At 36.1% G+C, this 19,337-nt stretch overlaps 2 protein-coding genes across 2 annotated transcripts in view; one reads left to right on the forward strand and one right to left on the reverse strand.

Moving 5' to 3' along the window:
- LOC141323251 (uncharacterized) overlaps positions 1-19,337 on the reverse strand; it is a 144,089-nt gene that overhangs the window by 53,782 nt on the left and 70,970 nt on the right. The window lies entirely within an intron of this gene.
- LOC141342924 (uncharacterized) lies at positions 10,607-17,794 on the forward strand. Its single transcript, XM_073847506.1, has 8 exons — positions 10,607-10,943; positions 11,668-12,063; positions 13,707-13,754; positions 16,129-16,170; positions 16,589-16,656; positions 16,976-17,019; positions 17,322-17,331; positions 17,684-17,794. Exons 1-8 carry the CDS (start codon positions 10,709-10,711, stop codon positions 17,792-17,794), a joined length of 954 nt encoding a protein of 317 aa, XP_073703607.1. The 5' UTR covers positions 10,607-10,708.

Below are 19,337 nucleotides of genomic sequence, written 5' to 3' on the forward strand. Positions count from 1 at the left end.
AGTTGCAACAGTACCTTTTGTATGAATTCAAAAAAAACAATAAGCTTCTTGGGGTAGCTGATGTGAAGGGCATACAGTAGCCCAAAAAGCAGCACCAGTGAACTGACCCAGGATTTGGAAGAAATCACCACGTCATCTTCAAGGACAATTAGAACATCTAGTGGGTTGAAAGGCAATGTTCCCTCATCCTCCTTGACTGCAATGATGGCAACTGTTGTCTTTTGTGCCTGGTCGATCTCATCTCTCTAAAAGCATGGAAATAATATTTGTTACAACATGTCTCTACATGTAAACAAAACAAACATAGCTTAGTCATGTCAGACACCATATTCCAATATTATTGAATGACAACAAAGTTGTAAAGAAGAGGCATAGAGTCTGTTCAATGGTCTGTAATATTTATATATATATATATATATATATATATATATATATATATTAGGGCTGTGCAATATATCTCTGACAAGCTACGCCATATCGAGCTAAATATCGAATGCGATATTAAGCTTGATATGGCGTAGCTTGTCAGAGATTTACGTCTCTGTGTATCAATTGCCGCTCCAGCGGACCCTGAGCGGAACGCACGTGAGGGAGATTTACTACTAATCAAAGCACCGGCTTCATTGACTAAACGCGCCTCACAATATCGTTCGATATATTGCACAGCCCTAATATATATATATATATATATATATATATATATATATATATATATATGTGTACACCTTGCTATTTTTATCGAAATATGAGGGATCATACAAAATGCATGCCCTTTTTTTCAGTACTGACCTGAGTTTAACATATAAGATGTTTAAATATAGTCCACAAAAGAAAATGAGTTAAATTTATAAAAATGACACTCTTCAAAAGTTTACAAGTGCTTGATTGATGTTTCTGGACAATGATCGTGTTAATTACATTGCTGCCTATGGCACTTTTATTGAATTGAAAAAAAGTGAATTGTTGTAAATTGTTAAGCAGTTAGTTGCAGCCCTAAAGTAAACATGAATAACAGGCCTTATATTTGTCCTACCTTGAGGGTCTTGAAAACTTCTGAAGAGTCTTCCTTCAGATAAAGTGGTAAACCTGCCAGAACAAGAGTTCGAATGACATTGATGTCGTCCATATCCTGAAAGACAAAACTAGCAAGTTAGAGTTTAATTAGACTTAGAGTTTAAATTTGTCATCATTTACTTACATTCATTCTAAACTATTTTGTGATTTTTTTTTGTTTATAATATAATACAAGTGAATGATGACCACAACTTCCATGACTCGACTGATATTCTTATGAATCGATGCAATAACTTTTAGTGAAATTAAATTAAAATATAAAATGGAAATATATAAATTGAATCAAACATCACTGGTTCTTGGGTATCATGATGTCAGTCATTTGGTGTGAAGCAGTGAGGTTCGATGTTGGATTTGTGATACCATTTTTGTTTTGTATGGGCTGTGTATGCATGAGTTAATCTTTTTTTTTTATCAATATGGTCAGTGGGAATTCTACTTACTTGTTCATTATAGTCACTTAACATTTCAGCCATCTGGTTGCCACTGGCACCACCCTTTGCTGCTTTGGCTCTGAAAAGTTTCAGGAGCTGAGGAGTGTGCTTGTCCAGGGAGGTGTAGAAGGTATGCTGCAGATTTTGGTTTGTGATGCGATGAAATTCTGCAAGCACCTGCAACAATTAGTAGAAAACACAAATAAATTATATATATATATATAATTAGATTTCACAGTGATTTTCTATATTTGTGATTTTCTACTCTTTAAATAATCTTAAAAGGGATAGTTCACCAAAAATGAAAATTCTGTCATTAACACAAATTAAGTACAATCTGGTACAATCCGAGTGCTTTTTGACTCTCAATAGACCACAAGAGTACTACCATGGTCAAGGCACAGAAACGTAGTAAAGACATAATTAAAATAATCAGTGGTTCATCCACTTTTTACAAAGATACAAGAATACTTTTTGTGTGCAAAGAAAACAAGTTATGCAATCCCATTACGCAATGGTGTTAGGGTGAGGAGGGTGTTTTTACTACATTTCTGTGGTTTGACCATGGTAGGACTCTTGCGGTCTATAGAGGGTCTGAAAGGTTAATGACAAAATTCTTAATTTGGGGTGGAGTAACCTTTAAGCACTACTGAGAGCAGAAATGTGCATAAAAAAAAAATTGTCCACCCAACAATGAAACTACAGTCACCGTTTACTTAGTTTTATGTTGTTCCAAGCCTGTATCATAGAAAGTTAATCATTTTTGGGTGAACTACTTAAAGACAGCAGGAAACCACGATTATTAGACAAGCAAAAACATCTACACTGAAAAAGGATTTAAAAATCACTTACTTGTGCTTCCTGAAACAGTGCTGGCCATCTTGACATCATTTCCTTAACTGATGGACTGGACTGCACAATTTCTTTTCGTCTCAGTGCAAAAGTCTGTTTCATGTGATGATTTATCTTCATGACATCTTGGTTCTTCTTTTTAAGCTCATCCATCATTTCTAGACGTAAAGCTTCCAAAGCAGGTGCATCTGATCCATGGGGAAAGTTAGGTAGGAAGTTGACCTCAGCTCGTCTAGGGCGCTTAATATTTGTACGGCTATGTTCTGCATCTGGATTGCCCCGGCTCCTTTTGCTCCCATTAATGGTAACCTCTTGTATTCCTGCCCTTCTAAGCTTGCTCCTATAATTCCCCATTTTGAATTTCAGGGAGACTTTCCACCCATCATATCCAGTCCTCGAGCCTTTTTCCTTTAAGCAGGGGTGCTTTTTCACCAGAGCTTCAGCTGCCTTGGTGAACTCAACGTCATTTGGATAGGCCTTGAAACCATAGATTGTTTCAACCATCCTCTCAAGTATGTAATGTTTTTGATCCCTTGTCAATTTAAGAAGATTTCCTTCTTTAACATAGTCAGAATTGCCCTCACTCAAGGCAAACTCAACATCATACGAAAATGTTGGTGTAGTGAAAACATCAGGCCATCTGTTTGCACGTCCAGAAGAGGAGGAAGATGTATCTGAAAGCAACACTGTGTCTTCTGTGTCAGTAGAATGGCCATCCAGTTGAACTGTTTTGATGAGCTTCACAGTTGCTTTGGAGGGTAGCTCATCAATGTTCTCAAGATCACATAATTCATTTTCAAACTCAGGATCTTCAAACTGCAGCCTAAAATCATAATTCACCTTGAGGTTTGTTTTTAGCTGCGACAGAAGATCACTAACTGTCTCTGGGCGAGATGGCAAAACTATTTTCCGGGTACTTGTGTGATCTAATATCACCCTCAGCTTTAAAGTTTTCTCTGATGCACTCATTTTCACGCTGAGTCTGTAAGCATGAAGAACACACGCAAGCAATCAAACTGAAGTGGGTTTAAGGTTAAAATGTTACAAATGCTGTAACTACAGTTCTGCTTATAAGTTTACATAGTGCTTGCAGAATAGACAACTTATTAATTTTACAAAATATTACAAAGGTATTATGAAGTTATTTAGTACTATGCTTAATAACTATTTTCAAATACATTCCACAAGACAGAATAGTAGCTGAATTTATAATACTGACAGTGTTTTAAAAAAAATTATAAACCCTTGAATCTTTATTCTGTGTGTCATTACTTGGGTGATCCACAACTGTCATGACTTTAACAGTTGTTAGTGAGTCCCTTGTTTGTCCTGGCCAGTTAAACTGCCTTCTGTTCTTCAGAAGAAGAAAAAAATCCCCAGGTCTGGCAAATTTTTTGGTGTTCTAATATCTGACTGTATAATTTTGAGACCCATATTTTCACACTAAGGGCAAATGAGGGACTCAAACACAACTTCTACAAAAGGTAAAAAACATTTACTGCTGCCCAAGAGAGCAACACAATGCATTATTTAAACTTATTGAATTGGATGATCGTAAATAAATAGTACTTATTTTGTCTTAGCGTAAATATGTTTTTGAAGATACATGTATTTTATAGCTTGAAATATTATCAAAAATATTAATTTTACACCCCCCACTGCATTGTGTTGCTTACTAAACATCAGTAAATGTTTTTTTTTTTGTAGTAGAAGAATTAGCTGGAACTGGAGGATTTTCTGAAGAACAGTGGGCAATTTATCTGGTCAGGACAAACAAGGTACTCATGAACAACTATCAAACACATGACAGTTGTGGATCGCCGTGTAATGACACAAAGTATAAAGATTCAAGGGTTTGTACATTTTTTAACAGTGTAATTATTATAAATGCAGCTACTATTTTGTCTTGTGGATTATATGTAAATATCTGTTATATAAAATAGCTTATCCAGGACAATACTTAAAGCATGCAAAATTAATGATATTATTTATTTTGTAAAAATGAATATTTATCCTATCATGCAAGGGGAGTGTAAACTTATGTGCAGAAATGTATGTAATAATTTGCCATAAAACTGTTAAGCAAAACTAAAAAAATAAAATAATAATAATTAAATCAAATCTGTTTAAATGTGGTAATTTATTGACAGCCCCAAAGGCACTTACAGTTGACCCTGTGGTGTAGTGGTCAGCAATACAGTGGTAGTCTACAACTGAAGATCCAGGAGCTGGATGAATCTCTTTGTGGTAAGGAGTTTTTGGTTCTTTACCCTGTAAGCAGTTAAAGGAATGTTATCATGCAATTGAAATGCTGATCTCACAAAGACCTTTCCACCACGGTCGGCAACCAACTCATAACTACGCAAGTGCTCTACATAGTTTGACTCAAATCTCTTCAGCACAAAGTAAACACTGTCATTTACCAGCAAAGTGTGCTTTATCTCATGAAACTGAGGCAACTCTCCATGCAGCCCTGTGCAAACAAACATGCCAGGTCTAAAAAGTGTACCGTCAATGTTCACATTATCTGCAGAGTAAATGGCATTACTGTCAGTGATACTGGATACAAACACCTGCACATCTTCAGGTAATGTAGCTACTAAGACAGACTGCAGCTTTGTGGTTTGGACTTCAGGTTTAAAAAAGGCTGGAGATGACAGGTAGTATGCCATCATTTTTTGGTGTCGTTCTGCAAGCAACTTCAAAATGTTTTTGAAGTTGTGGGTGTCATGTACTATCTTTTTGAAAACTCTATGCTTCCCTTCAAACCTCATGGTCCAGAGATGTACCAAAGGACCAAAGCACTTAATCAGGGAAGGATAGTGCTCTATGTAATGATGCTTCGGGCGAAGCACAAAGCCAGGGAACACTTCCTGTAAGAGTTGTCTGTGATCAGTAATTTTGCAAGCAAAGTACTGGAGAGTCTCATCGTCATATGACTGACACAGTGATAGCTCAACTAGGTCTTTCAAGTCCATCAGAATTTCCCAACTTTTTTCACTTTCTGGGACAGAGAACCCAATGAGAACTGGCAATAATCTCAGCAAGGTGAGGTTCTCGTGACCATTTCCGCCTATAGTGCCCCGTGTTGAAAAAGACTTGGGAATTGGATGAGGACGGTCAGTCTTGTCAGAATGTTCGAAAGGGAAGGACACAATTGCCTTGTTGAGATTATCCAAAGAAAAATATTTCTTGGAAATCAAGTCTTTTAAGCAAAGTGCCATCTCAACAGGGACAACACCTTCTAGCAAATCATGCAAGATATCGGGAGGAAATCCTGTGATGGGATGGAAATAAGCAAGGCAGTCAGACAGGGCACAACTACTCTTCACTCCATACATGATACGATCTCCATCCCTTTGTAACCCTTGGACTACAGTGTCATGGCTGTCTTTTGTCCTCAGCTCACAATTACCGTTAGTCACTTCTGTCGTCTGAATGTCACTCTTGGTACTGAGACAAAATCTGCAAATGTATGAGGAATTGAAACTCTCTTTGAAGCCGGCCAAGCCATGTGCAGCAAGATTGTCTGCCACCACAGAAAAGACTGAACCCCTCACACAATCACCAAGAGACTCAATGTAAACACCCTCCATTTCGAGAATCCTGAGGTCATTTAGCAAAGGTTCAAGAACTCTAGCAGAGCCAAACTGTTTCAGGTCATTAGAATTGCATAAAAGAGCAAGTTGTATGGTGTGAAGTGTAGAGCGAGACTTAGCTGGAATGTTTGCTAATGTCCAATACACAGCGCACACTTTGTGTATTTTACGAGAAGTTCCAAGAGGATTTGCAACCTCAAAATCATCAATGTACAGTATAAGAGCCAATTTTAGGTTGTCATCTGAGAAGAGCTGGTTTTCTTTACAGTAAGTGCCATCCCAAAAAGATGAATAACTCCCATCTTGTGATGGTGAAGTCTCTTGTACTTTTTGTAGCACTTCTGTTTTTTTCAACAATTCCTGCAAACAGGAGAGAATTGGCACATACATGCATGTGCATTTTGATTCAATTACATACTCAACTGGCTTCACAAATGCAAAATTGCGCTCAATATAAGTCTTCCTCCTTTTAGCAGTTGACAGAACTGCATATTTAGTTGTGGATCTGTGAAGTATGTTATTCTCTGAAACTGCTTTAACAATTTCATCAATAACTGATTCAGGCATGGAGCACTGGTTTTCATTAAGTATTTTGCTCACAGCAGCTTTAATCAAAGGCTCTGCTAACTGATAAAGCTGATCTAACTGTTCAACAATTTCCTGAATAGCCCTTTCAGAAACATGCAATAATGCTTGCATTTTCAGGAATAAACCTGCCAAATTGTGCTGAAGCTGTTGAAATAATTGATCAGTGTCTGACACACCCAGCTCCAAGGTAGAATCAGAATGACATTCAGATACTTCATTTCCTCCATCATCAGTGTCCCTAGTCTGCTGTTCTGAAACTTTCACCACTATCCTTTCATCATATTCTGAATCATTGTGGTGCTTCCTGCATTTGTGACAGTTAAATGTTGAGTAAACATTTGTCTGAAATTCACAATTCATGTAAGGACAAGTTACAATTTCACATTTTTTCAAATGACTCCGCAGATGAGAGAACATGTCCTGTTCTACAAATGGCTGCTTGAAAGTGCATAAAGGACAGTTGAACACTAATGACTTTTCATGACCACATGGTTCTTTCTTGTCAGTGTGAAATCTTGTTAAGTGTATTTTGAGGGAATTGTACGACGTGAATGTACACACACAGCCTTGATACAAACATGGTATTGGACATACAGTGGAATGTAGAAAATGATTAAGTCTGTAATGTTTTAAAAGGCTTAGTCTGGCAGAGCAGACAAATGGGCATAACTTGCAATTCATAAGCATAACGATCTTTTTGTAAGAGCTTCAAATTAGACGACGTGATGAGCTAATACTATAGCTTTCTCTGACATGATAACCATGTCCTGACCTCATTTTAGAAAAACTTGCGCGTTCCTAATAACATAAATTCATGTAACTGACGATATATTTTTTTATAGGCATCGGCTAACGTTAGCGACCAAATTCCAAAAAAAAAAAAAAAAAGTTTAGCGGGCTTATACACGGCACTGCAGCTCCTAAGTACTTTAACATCGCATGTTAATGACAGTTAAATCAAACCAAACTGATCTTAAATAAAGATGCTTATAAAGTTTACATTGACGTTACTTCAAAATGGGTGCGTTTGCATTAACGCTACCTGTAGATTATGGTTCAGTCGTGAGTGATTTAGATGTCCGCCAACAAAAATGCACGGGGCTCGTTATGTATCCAACTGTAAGAAAACACACAAACATATAAATTAATTTTCCACTAGAAAAAAAATGTGGGTTAATAAATACACATTTAATACTGTCTTTGATTTTTGTTTAAGCACGGTGGTAATGTTGCGCTGGAGCTTGTTGTCTTTGCTAGCTAACACAACGTAGCACTGCTTTGTGGTAACGTTAATCTTAAATTAAGTGACATGAGAATAAAAGGTTAAAACTTTCAAAGGTAAAATACATTTTATGAAACAGTTCGCCGTGCTTACCTGTTAATTCTTTTCTCTCATATCGTTCTTCTGATTCTGTGATTCCGTCAGCCTTCCCTTGTGTGATGATGGGCAGATTTGAAATGAAATGAGCGGGCTTTCTGTCCGGTGCGTGAATAAGAACGTGGTATTTTTCCATCATCAAAACTAATTACATTAGAAACAAAGATTTAGTGTATAGTAGTGTAACTGACTTGACTGAAATGTACGTTTCATATTTTTGTATTTATTTTATTTCTTAGTTATGTAGATATTTAATTAGTTATGAAAAGTATAAAATTAAAGATAGCCTACCTAAGCATTATATTATAATTAATTTATTATAAAATATATATTTAAATTAGTTTATAGTATTTTAAAATGGTTATGCTCGAAATATCCTCTCATGTGTTTGTGTGTTTTTGGTCTGTCAGTCTCCCCTCCCAAATAAACAAAATAATAATAATAATAATAATAATAATAACAAAAATAAGAACATGGCATCATTTTCATTATTTGCCTCACAGAATCTGAAATGTGTTTTGATTATGTATTTTGTCATGTTTATGTATTTATTTAATTATTTATATAGATGTTTAATGGGTTAATAAGTTGGCATTAATACAAAAGTAATTTCTTGACAAATTATATTTAAAATAAATTAGAAACCTACTGTTATTTAAATCTCTTTTGATTAATATTTGTTGTTAGCCACTAGATTAAATTAATTAATTCAACTTAAATCATTGGAGTTAAAATAACACATAAATTATAAATAAGCAATTCATAACTTATTCAGATGAGTTGTGCTTAATGTAATAAGTTATTGAGTTCACTTAACTTTTTTTTTTTAAGTTAAAGTAACTTTTAAAAAAATATAAGTTAGATTAACTTATTTTATTTAGTGAATATCACTGTTAGGTTTTACAGTGTACACATAACATTGCCTTTGAATCTTGGATGACGAAACCCCAGATGCATGTTAGTGTACAGAAAATAGTAAAATTTTGTTTTTTATTCATTTATCTTAAGCATTTATAAGAAATCTCTCACTATAGGGGAGCACTTTTTAAACCTATTTTTAGCATAAGTATTCTACACTATATAATTAACATTTTCTGTTCTCCCTCCAGATCCTGTCAAATGAGTCACCTCACCAGTCCGAATCTAGATAGACCTGATTTAGCGAACCCAAAGGCACTTTTAAGAGCCAACCTCTATCTCTCTTGTTATCTTTTTCTATATCTGTCTATTTGTCACAACTTCTGTGTCCATCTGTCTCACTAACTATATTTCTATCCATCTTTCCAATCTATATCTTTATCTATCTCTCAGTCTTTATTTCACAAAATTCCTCTCTCTCTGTCTTTGTCTACTTGTCTGTCTTATCAATTTTTGTCAGTCTGTCTGTCCTTTGTCTGATACAATGCCAGGGGGGTCTACAAAAAAGATTTGTCCCTTTTGTCAGGGCATTTTATTTTGCGCACAGAAGATCTGTTCCCATTGCAAAAAAGGAGCAGCGCCTGAAGAAGAAGCTTCAGCGGTTTGATGAGAAGCGAGAGGAATGGAAGGTTGGTCGGAAGAAGAACCACAACATTGCATCCATCAAGGATGAAGCCATTGTCATGGTATGTACAATTTCTTACATGACATTAAACTGACCAGATCATCTAGGAAGTAAATTCAGTGATACCATTTATGATTAATTGAACATGCCAGTCCAAGGTCAGAAATGCTTTTATATGTGAACAAATTTAAAACTACTATTTTACTATCAACTTTGATGTTTTGATTTTGCTAGAATGTTTTTAATTTAATGTACTGTTTTTCTTTCAGTGGTAATACCCTTAAGTAATTACATCTTAGCCTTAACACACCACAGTCCTAAATTATCTACCACAGCAAATATAAGTGATGCCTGGAAATTCCAAATTCATAAAAAACACTGTCATGCATTTATGACAGAATCACAGGTGCAATATATACCTGTTTCGATGAACACAGCCATTACAAATTCTTCCAATTTGGATGCTCTTCTGTTCCAGTCTGCGTAGGTACCCATTCAAATAGCGCCCATCTGTTTTTAATGTAGCTTATGTCAGCAGCTTTGTGTATTCTACACACACATTAAACTTTGAGGAGTGAGACACTGACAATTGATGGTCGTTGTGACATTGCAAAGTAATGGCACTATGGAGCTTTTTAATATGCTTAACATTAGATTATCAGCTTAGAATATACACTAATTTCTATAAATCTATAGATTTTCACTGTCCATTTTTGACAGTGGTAACACAATCTTGCCAATTTAGGTGCAAAACCTGAGCTACTAATGTTGCAGAAAGTTCTTTGATACTCTTATGGTGTCAGATTTATCTTTTTGCTGTTTTTCTATCTACCTTTTTCCTGATTAACCGATGAGTGTCACCATGATGGATTCTAACTTCCGCTTGGATGCTCTAGTGTTCTGATCTACATAGAAACCCATGTTAAAACAGGGTAAAAGGATTGACTAAATTAATTAAACTGAAATGTTTTAATTTTAAGTAAATATAAAAATGTGTGCAATGTTAGGCTGTGCATTAATTTGACATCAGAGACCAGAAATGAAAAGCATCTTTTCGTTATGAAGTGGACAAGACTTCCGTGTTCAGGAAAAAGGTTTATATATAGATAGTTGTTTTTTGTTTCTACTGTATGAGACTTTGCTGTTTGCACATAATTGGTTATACATTAAAAACAATTCTGAATCACATTAACCTGGATGCTGTCATCAATAATATCATACTCTATATTCTCAATAGTAAATGATCTTAGTTGTTTTGCTGTTTTTTTCTATTACTTTAAACCACAAATACACAATGTTGTCATTGCAGCTTGAGAAACTCCATGCTATTGGATACAAGCCAGTTCTGCTTCTTGGAAAAGAGACCAAAAAGAAAGAAAACAAGTGTGAAATATTAACCCCTCGCTGCACACTCTCCTCCTATGCCCAGGACTACCTTCAGAAGATAGGTTCATTTTATGAATACCTTTGTGAAGGTAAGATGCATGCATATATATTTTTAAAGTCAAAGTTCACAACTTGTGTTGAGTATGTAAAACATTTTTATCAATGTTTAAATCTTAAAGGGATGGCTCCCCACTAAAACTTCAGTAGTCAACTCCTAACCTCCTTGACAGTAGAAACTTGGCGGAGTTTTCCATTTTTCTACAACCAACAGTTTGTTAGTACAATACTGGGTCTTTTAATACAATTAAAGTTTAAGTTAATAAGAATGTATCTTTAGACACTGCTAAACAGCACTTCCTCAAACCATTTTTGTAAGGATTTGGCAAACTACAACTTGTATGACTGTAAAAACTTTTCTACCTGTCCACTGCCACAAGTTTTATCTGCATGGTATTGTGAAGTTTGAATGTAACTGCACAGAATTTGTGAATGAGGAACTATGACTGTTTCTTTGTGTTTTTTATTTTCATATTGGTCTGTTGTTGATGACTGAAATGTAGTTTTAGGGCGAACCATCCCTTAAACAATTTGTTTAATCAGTCCCCCAAAGAGAACAAGCTTTTGGGAATGATGGGAAGAGCACAACATATGTATGTCAAATTCCAGCTGATCACATTTGCAGTTTGTCATGCGCAAACCTACAAAATTGCACTGTATGATTCAAACAGATTAACACTTAAAACAAAGAGAGTAACCATAAGTTTAAACTGCACTGGATTTAAGCAAAACATAACACTTGTTTAAATTGCACAGGTTGGAACCAGGATTCCAGTGGCAATGATGAGCTGATTACGCTGCACCTCACACCCTGCGACCCACTGGAGATCACAAGCAACCAGGAGGAGGTGAGGACCACACAGGTGGAAGAGACAACGAACATTCTGGTGGAGCAGATGAGCACTACAGTGGAGCAGGAGACCATAATGGATCGACAGGTGGAGCAGATGAGCACTACAGTGGAGCAGGAGACCATAATGGATCGACAGGTGGAGCAGATGAGCACTACAGTGGAGCAGGAGACCATAATGGAGGTGCAGGTGGAGCAGGAGACCATTATGGATCGACAGGTGGAGCAGATGAGCACTACAGTGGAGCAGGAGACCATTAAAGAGGGGCAGATGGAGCAGATGAACACTATGGACAGACAAGGTAATTAGGACAGATTTAAAGAGTTACAGTTGAAATTTGTAAAGGCTTGAAGTGTTTGAACCATGGGTTACCTTAATGTTACTCGACTCGTGGTGCTTTTTACCCCATAGAGATTTATGCAGGTAAGGGCTGCATGATTAACCTTTTCAGCATTGACATTGCAGTGTGTGCATGTGAAATAGTCACATTGCAGGACACATAATGCTAAATAGGGAAAAATAACTCAAACACCTTATGCTATATCTTTTTTGCTGCATGATACACTATATTGCCAAAAGTATTTACTCAGCCAGTCAAATAATCAGAATCAGGTGTTCCAATCACTTCCATGGCCAGAGGCCATAAAATCAAGCACCTAGGCATGCTGACTGTTTTTACAAACATTTGTAAAAGAATGGGTCGCTCTCAGGAGCTCAGTGAATTCCAGCGTGGAAATGTCGTAGGATGCCACCTGTGCAACAAGTCCAGTCTTGAAATTTCCTAAATATTCCACAGTCAACTGTCAGCTGTATTATGAGAACGTGAAAGCGTTTGGGAAGGACAGCAACTCAGCCACAAGGTGGAAGGCCGCATAAATTGATGGAGCGGGGTCAGTGGATGCAAAGAGGTCGTTAACTTTCTTTGTCAATTGGATGTCACTTAAGTTCATATGTGAGTCAAGGCATATACTTTTGGCAATATGGTGTACTTAAGTAAAACTCACAAGGTTCTCAACTTCTATGGATAAGCTACAAGAACATTACATCTGATATTAGATAATTAGTTTATATCTGTCTGTACTAGGGCTGTTGAAAATAAATTTGTGAGATTATCATAAATAAATAAAAAAAATCATATGCTGAAATGACTATTCCTTTTTCTTTTCTTTTTTTTTAGTACACTTTTATGTCAGGGGCATTGTTGTTATGTTGTTAAAGCTAGGATTGGCAATGTTTGAGAAACTAGACAGAGAAGCTAGATTTTGAAAGTATCCAACTAAAAAAAACCTACCTCTCCTGTCAGGGCTCACACCAAAGCAACTCTCCCAAAACACATGAACATGCCTTGTCTTGACTACTACTAGAGCATTAACCATATCAAACTGTGCTGTACACTCACTCCCCCACCTACAATCCCTGCCGGACCTGAGACTCAAACCTGCAACCTTTAGGTTACAAGTCTGACTCTCCCGTTAGGCCACGACTGCCCCTACCTGCACACACTCCCAACCGTAGCTGCCAATGTTAATATGGTGGAACAGGCCACTGCTTATTACAGACATTTTCTTAGGCTCAATTTGAGCATTAACAATATTAGGATCTTTCTTAAAAATATTTATAAATAAATATTAGAATAATTATATCTGGCCATACCACACCATTATTTTGCCACACCTGCGTTTCCTGAACAAGTCATCAAAAGATCTGCACTTGTTAAAACAAATTGTGATTATTACAAGCAGTCTGGCCATAAGTAGGAAAACAAAACACATGGGCTTTATGAATCCACCTTAAACCAATCGCATTTAAAATACATGTTGTACATCTGTTTGTACATGTACTGCTGTGTGATGTTGTGATTTTGATGTATTTGAATTATTGTGTTTAAACTTTATTTGGTATATGAGTAATCTTCTTTCTCCAAACTCACTGCTGTCTTCACAGGGTCTGCCATGGGTGCAGTTAATCTCAGTTGCAAAAGGAAAAAGCCAGGTATGTAAGTAATGTTTTTAGGGTAATTATTGGTGGTGCTCATTATTCAAGCAGATTCTCTATTTATTTTAATTTAATTAATTACATTGAATTTAAAGGAGACCTATTATGCTCATTTCCAGTTCTATATTTTTATTCTGATACTCCACTAGAATAATTTACAAAAAAATCCTTATTTATCTTAAACTGGGCCTTTATGCAGGCACTCAGTTTGTCATCTGTCAGAAAAAGGATAGAGCCTTCTAGAAGCCTACTATGATTACTATTCTAATGTACCTGCATGTAATGTAAAATGCGGGGCCAAATATAAACAGCGTGTTTGAACACACATTTACTGTAAGAGAGAGGACAGCCTTTTCTCATATTTTGGGGGTCTAGATGCACCAGGGACACATACAGTCTTGAACAAAAATATTGGCACCCCAGCATTTCTGTCAGATAATAAATCCACTGCTTCTCCCATAAACTTTTTGCAGTTACACATTGTTTGTATTGAAACAACACAAAAAAGCAGAGGGGAAAAGCCAAATCTGAGACATTCTACACAGATCTCCAAATCTCTGGACAAAATTAACTTAATATTTTGTAAATTGGAAAAAAATAACTGAAATAAATTGCTTCCTGTAACCATCAGTGGGTTTCCCCAACTGCTGTTTTGAGATCTCTAGACAGGTGCAGTATGCGATTTTGATCTGGACTCATTTCTGGCCACTTGAACCATCCAGTGCTTTGTCTTAAACCATTTTGTGCTTTTTGAAACATACTTTAGGCATTTGTCCTGCTTTAAGACCCATGACCTCTTACAGAGACCCAGCTTTCTGAAACTGGGCCCTGCATTGCACCCCAAAATTCTTTGGTAGTCTTCAGATTTCATAATGCCATGCACACAATCAACACCATCCAGTGCCTGAGGCAGCAAAGCAACCCCAAATTATCAGTGAACCTCCGCCATGTTTGAATGTAGGGACAGTGTTCTTTTCTTTTGAAGTCTTCATTTCATTTTCAGAATGATGTGCTTTACCAAAAAGGTCTGTTTTAGTCTTATTTGTCCACAAGACATTCTCCGAGAAGGATTTTAGTCTCCTCGGGTACGTTATGGCAAACTCCAATCTGGATTTTTGTTTCTGTGTCAGCAGCGGGATCCTCCTGGGTCTCCTACCATAGCGTCCCTTTTTATTCAGATAGTGATGGATAGTGCAAGGGCTCACAGTTGTCCCCTGTGCCTGCAGGTCAGCTTCAATTGGGGTTATGCCCAACAGGCTTCCGTTTTCTGCTAAACAGGTCTCGTTGCTTCCGGTTCACGCGTTTTGCATATCCCTCTTTAAATATGAACATGATTTACTCAAGATTCATTCAAAGTAGACACTAAAAATGATCATAACCAATGTCCATCACATATGTGGATTGATATATAAAAGTTTGAAATTTTTATTCTTTTCACTAACATTTATATATAAATATCGAATGAAACGTCCACAATAAACAGCTGGCTTGTTTAACTGATTACCTTAAAAGTCCGTCGATATCGCCATTATTTATTACGGCTATTAACACGTTCTCCGACAAGCGGAAGCAATGAGACCTGTTTTCCGGGGTTGGTCAGGTGACGTTCAACATATAGCCTATTTGTTTGGAAGTTGACCGAGGCTCTTTATCTATTCTTTGATCAATCCTTCGTTGCGATCTTTCATACATTTTTCTCATTTGTCGACATCCATGGATATTAGTTTGCTACAGTGCCATGGGCTGTAAACTTCTTGACAGTGTTGTGTACGTGGAAACAGGAACATTAAGATGTCTGGAGATGGACCTGTGGACGGAGACTGTTCATGCTTTTCCACAATTTTTGTTCTCAAATCCTCAAACACTATTTCACTCTTCTTTTTTCCCCTCCATACTCAGTGTGGTACACATAGACACACAACACAAATGTATTAAATTTTTCCACATTTTAACTAGTTTCAAGTGTGATTTCTATGTTGCCAGTACATATGCATTGCTACAGGTAGATTAATTACAAATTAAAGGAGCATCACATGCTTGAAAAATAATCATTTCTGACGATTCTAAAAAGCTGCCAATATTTTTGTCCAGTTAATTTTTGGAATTCTGTATAGAATGTCTCAGATTTGACTTTATTCTCTGCTGTTTTGTGTTGTTCCAATGCAAACAATTTGTAATTTCATTCTGAGAGAATTTTATTATTTTATGAATAATTGTTTTAATACAGTTTAAATCTAGGAATGCCAATATTTTTGTCCATGACTGTATATATGTTGAAAAGACATTACAAAGTGCATTTTGTCCATTTTTTTAATGTTTTTTTTTCTCCCTGTGTATATATATGACTTTGCTGTAATCTTCTATCCCACAGAGGGACCAAGACATATGACTAAGAGGAAAAAGCCACAAAACAGTAAGTGCATATAAATGTAAATTTGACATTTATTTGACAACTTTTACCCCCGGTTATTTCCTATAGTTCGATTGTTTATTTTTTGTAACTGCTACAGATAATTAGTCCTAACAGATATCCTTTAAAATCCAGCTGTTTTAATGTGTCAAATTTAACCAAAACGAATTGCCAAGCAGTAGAGAAAGCAGCAGTGTAGTGTTCTCAATTGTGAGTTGTGGCACAGCATTAGCATAACCAATTCTTTGTTATTCAAGTAAGCATACCACATTGGAACTGAGAGTAGTTAAACCTGGTTCAACTTTTGATTAGTGATAAACATCACTTGTCATCCTTGCAGTTCACTACTTAAGTCTTCAGAGTTGTGTGTTTTTTGTTCCTACTCTAAGAAATATGTGAAACATGTTTTTGATGTTCACAGATTGCTCCTACCATACTCGCCTAGAGGCTTTCCCCATCAGGAGTGTAATAAGAGAAAGAGTGAGAAAGGTTAGACAGCTATGTAACAAATGCATAGTTTAGACAGTATGCAGTGTAATATATGATTTACAAACTTGCTTGTGCATTGCCAATACATACCATAACTGTTAGGCAGATACTTTTTTATGTTTATTCTTTTTGAATTACAGATTAGAAAGTAACAACCAAATACCAACAATGACCCATTGTATATTGTATCAGTGGAACTCAATTCCTATAACCAAACATAATAGCCTTATGCCAAGAATTGAACCATTGTGTATATGTGTGTGTTTTAAGCTATTCTTTAAAAAAAAAATATATATATATATATATATTTTCTTGATAGGGCAAAGCAGAAATATTGGTTGAATGGGAGCCCTGTCCAATATGGTATGTACTCTTATGGTTTTCTGCTTTATCAATTAATGCAGGCATTATTAATTTACTTGTAATGATGTGTGCTTCACAATTGTTAAAATGTTTGTTTATTGGAAGTACCCAGTAAATAAAATTACTAAAAAAATCTCTCCTGTTTTTAGTGGCAAGGAGTGGGCCCATTCCTGGCAGCCAAAGGATTCTATTCAAATTAATGAGAAGAAATAAAATGTAGAATTTAAACTACATTTTGGTTTCTGCGTGTTTATTACATTGTTTCTGTGCTGCTTCTGATGCCATGTCTCATCTTTCTGTAGTGGTGAAAAGGTGTGAATCCCCAATAAACCTGACACATTGAGTTTAGTCTCTAGTAGAATTAAATAGAAATTCACTTATTCCAAATTATTCCTTTTAATTTTCAGATGTTATTTGGAAACATGTTTTACATTTCATGATTATACATTGCACACTGAATGTTTTTTCATTACATTCGACATATAACTTGATTTCAATGTTCTGTTGTCTGTGCTTTTCAAGTTAACTTAACCTCACAGACCACTCTTAAGAAAACATTCAAAAAAACATTTAAAGCTGTTCCTCTCTCTGCTGCTGACAGTTGTCATTTCAGGCAAATTGATGTGACAAAAGACTTAAGATCTTCCACCCCATTCACCTCCAGTCCTCATCGGATTCAGCTCGCAGGAGTTCTTCCACTGTGCTTGGAGATGAGTTCCACATTCATCCAGATCTCAGCATTTCTATTCACCTCTTCACCATCACCAGTTTCTAGACTCCATGGGGGGATATTCCTTTTCATATCATGCATTTCTTTTCTCCAGACTTATATGTAGTTTAAACGTATGCACCTTGCAAAATTTGTTTTATTGCTTTTTAAACCTGTAGTCAATAATTAAGCAATAAATGAGCATTTGCTGTATTTTCACTTGTATTTTTGAGAAAGACCACAAATACACTAAAACACTTGCAAAAGATTTTCACTTTTCCTTACATATTAATTAAAGACAGTGATACGTAGAAAAACGTAGACAAAAGAACCTACATTGAGCATATTTATGTGAGGAATTTGTTTACATCACATTGATGTATTAGTTATTTTATTATTTTGAAATTCAAATTTGGTTATAGCTACTACAATTGATTGAACAGTTTTGTCACTAAAACACAGCTATTGATTTATTGTGAAGGTCTGGAGAGCAGGCTACAGACATTTTGAAAGTCTTCATTATTGGGGTATTGTTTGGCCTACTTATATTGCTTCTAATGCTTGCATATTTATAAGCGCAGGGGCAGTTTATTACATTCCTGAGAGGGCTAAACAAACAAATTCAGACCATAAATAATAATAATAAAAGATAGAATAAATCAAAATTATTTCTGCAGTGACTGACGATTTTTTTCACCCAGATCATCTTAACAATATGTTTCGGCTGTAGGAGACTTGTGATATATTTTGTAAAGATACGTTTTTATAACCCCGTTCCTACTCTGGAAACCGGAAGAACTACAAATATGGTGGCTGATGTGTACGCTCCGTTATGAGTTCTATCGCACATGTCTAGTGGGAATTGTAGTGTATAAATAAACTGGAGGCTGTCCTTACTTGGTTGTTCTACAATAACAGTTAAATATCCAAGATGAACTGACATCCTTACGATTCTTTCCATCTTTATCATCTAAATGCAGTATAATGTATGTTTCAGCTGTAGGAGATTGTCGACATAGATAGTAAAGACACATTTTATAACCCTAATCCTAACCCTACTTTGGAAACTGAAAGAACTTCAAATATGGACGCTGATTTATACGCTCAATAACAAGTTCAATGGCGTGCCTCTACTGGGAATTGTAGTTTTTAAATACATTGATAAATTGCCCAAAATTAGACGATGGCAGTATTAAGTTGCAAGTATTGCTAGGGTTTTTAGGGGGTGGGAAAGACATTGGTGTTATAAGATTTTAAAAGTATAATTTTTAAATGGGAAAAAAATGCTTTTGGGCTATTTTTGACAGCACCCCCAGTTGGTGCCCAATAGTTACTATGCTCACATGCTTGCTGGGGTCCAGAACTCTCTATAACAGTTGGTCCCATGTCTGTAGACCTTCTTGTTGCTGGATTATAAACCTTCAAATATGGTCTGAGATGGAGGTTCAAAGGTCAGTATTTAGAAAGCAGGAGCCATGTAGAATCTTTATACTGACATATGTTACTCTCCAGGCCAAGACCTTTCCAATGATATATTTGGTTTGGTTTTAATTTTTTAATTTCATTTACACAAGCCGTCCCAGGCCTGGTTTCAGAGAGCACGTTGAAG

Source organism: Garra rufa, chromosome 1 (genome assembly GCF_049309525.1).
Source record: "Garra rufa chromosome 1, GarRuf1.0, whole genome shotgun sequence".
NCBI lineage: Eukaryota > Metazoa > Chordata > Actinopteri > Cypriniformes > Cyprinidae > Garra > Garra rufa.

Coding starts and splice junctions, on each gene's coding strand:
- LOC141342924 (XM_073847506.1), top strand. CDS start 10,709: ATGATCTTAGTTGTTTTGCTGTTTTTTTCTATTACTTTAAACCACAAA. Junction 10,944..11,667: donor TTATGAATACCTTTGTGAAG/GTAAGATGCATG, acceptor TAAATTGCACAG/GTTGGAACCAGGATTCCAGT. Junction 16,657..16,975: donor TAAGAGAAAGAGTGAGAAAG/GTTAGACAGCTA, acceptor TTTTCTTGATAG/GGCAAAGCAGAAATATTGGT.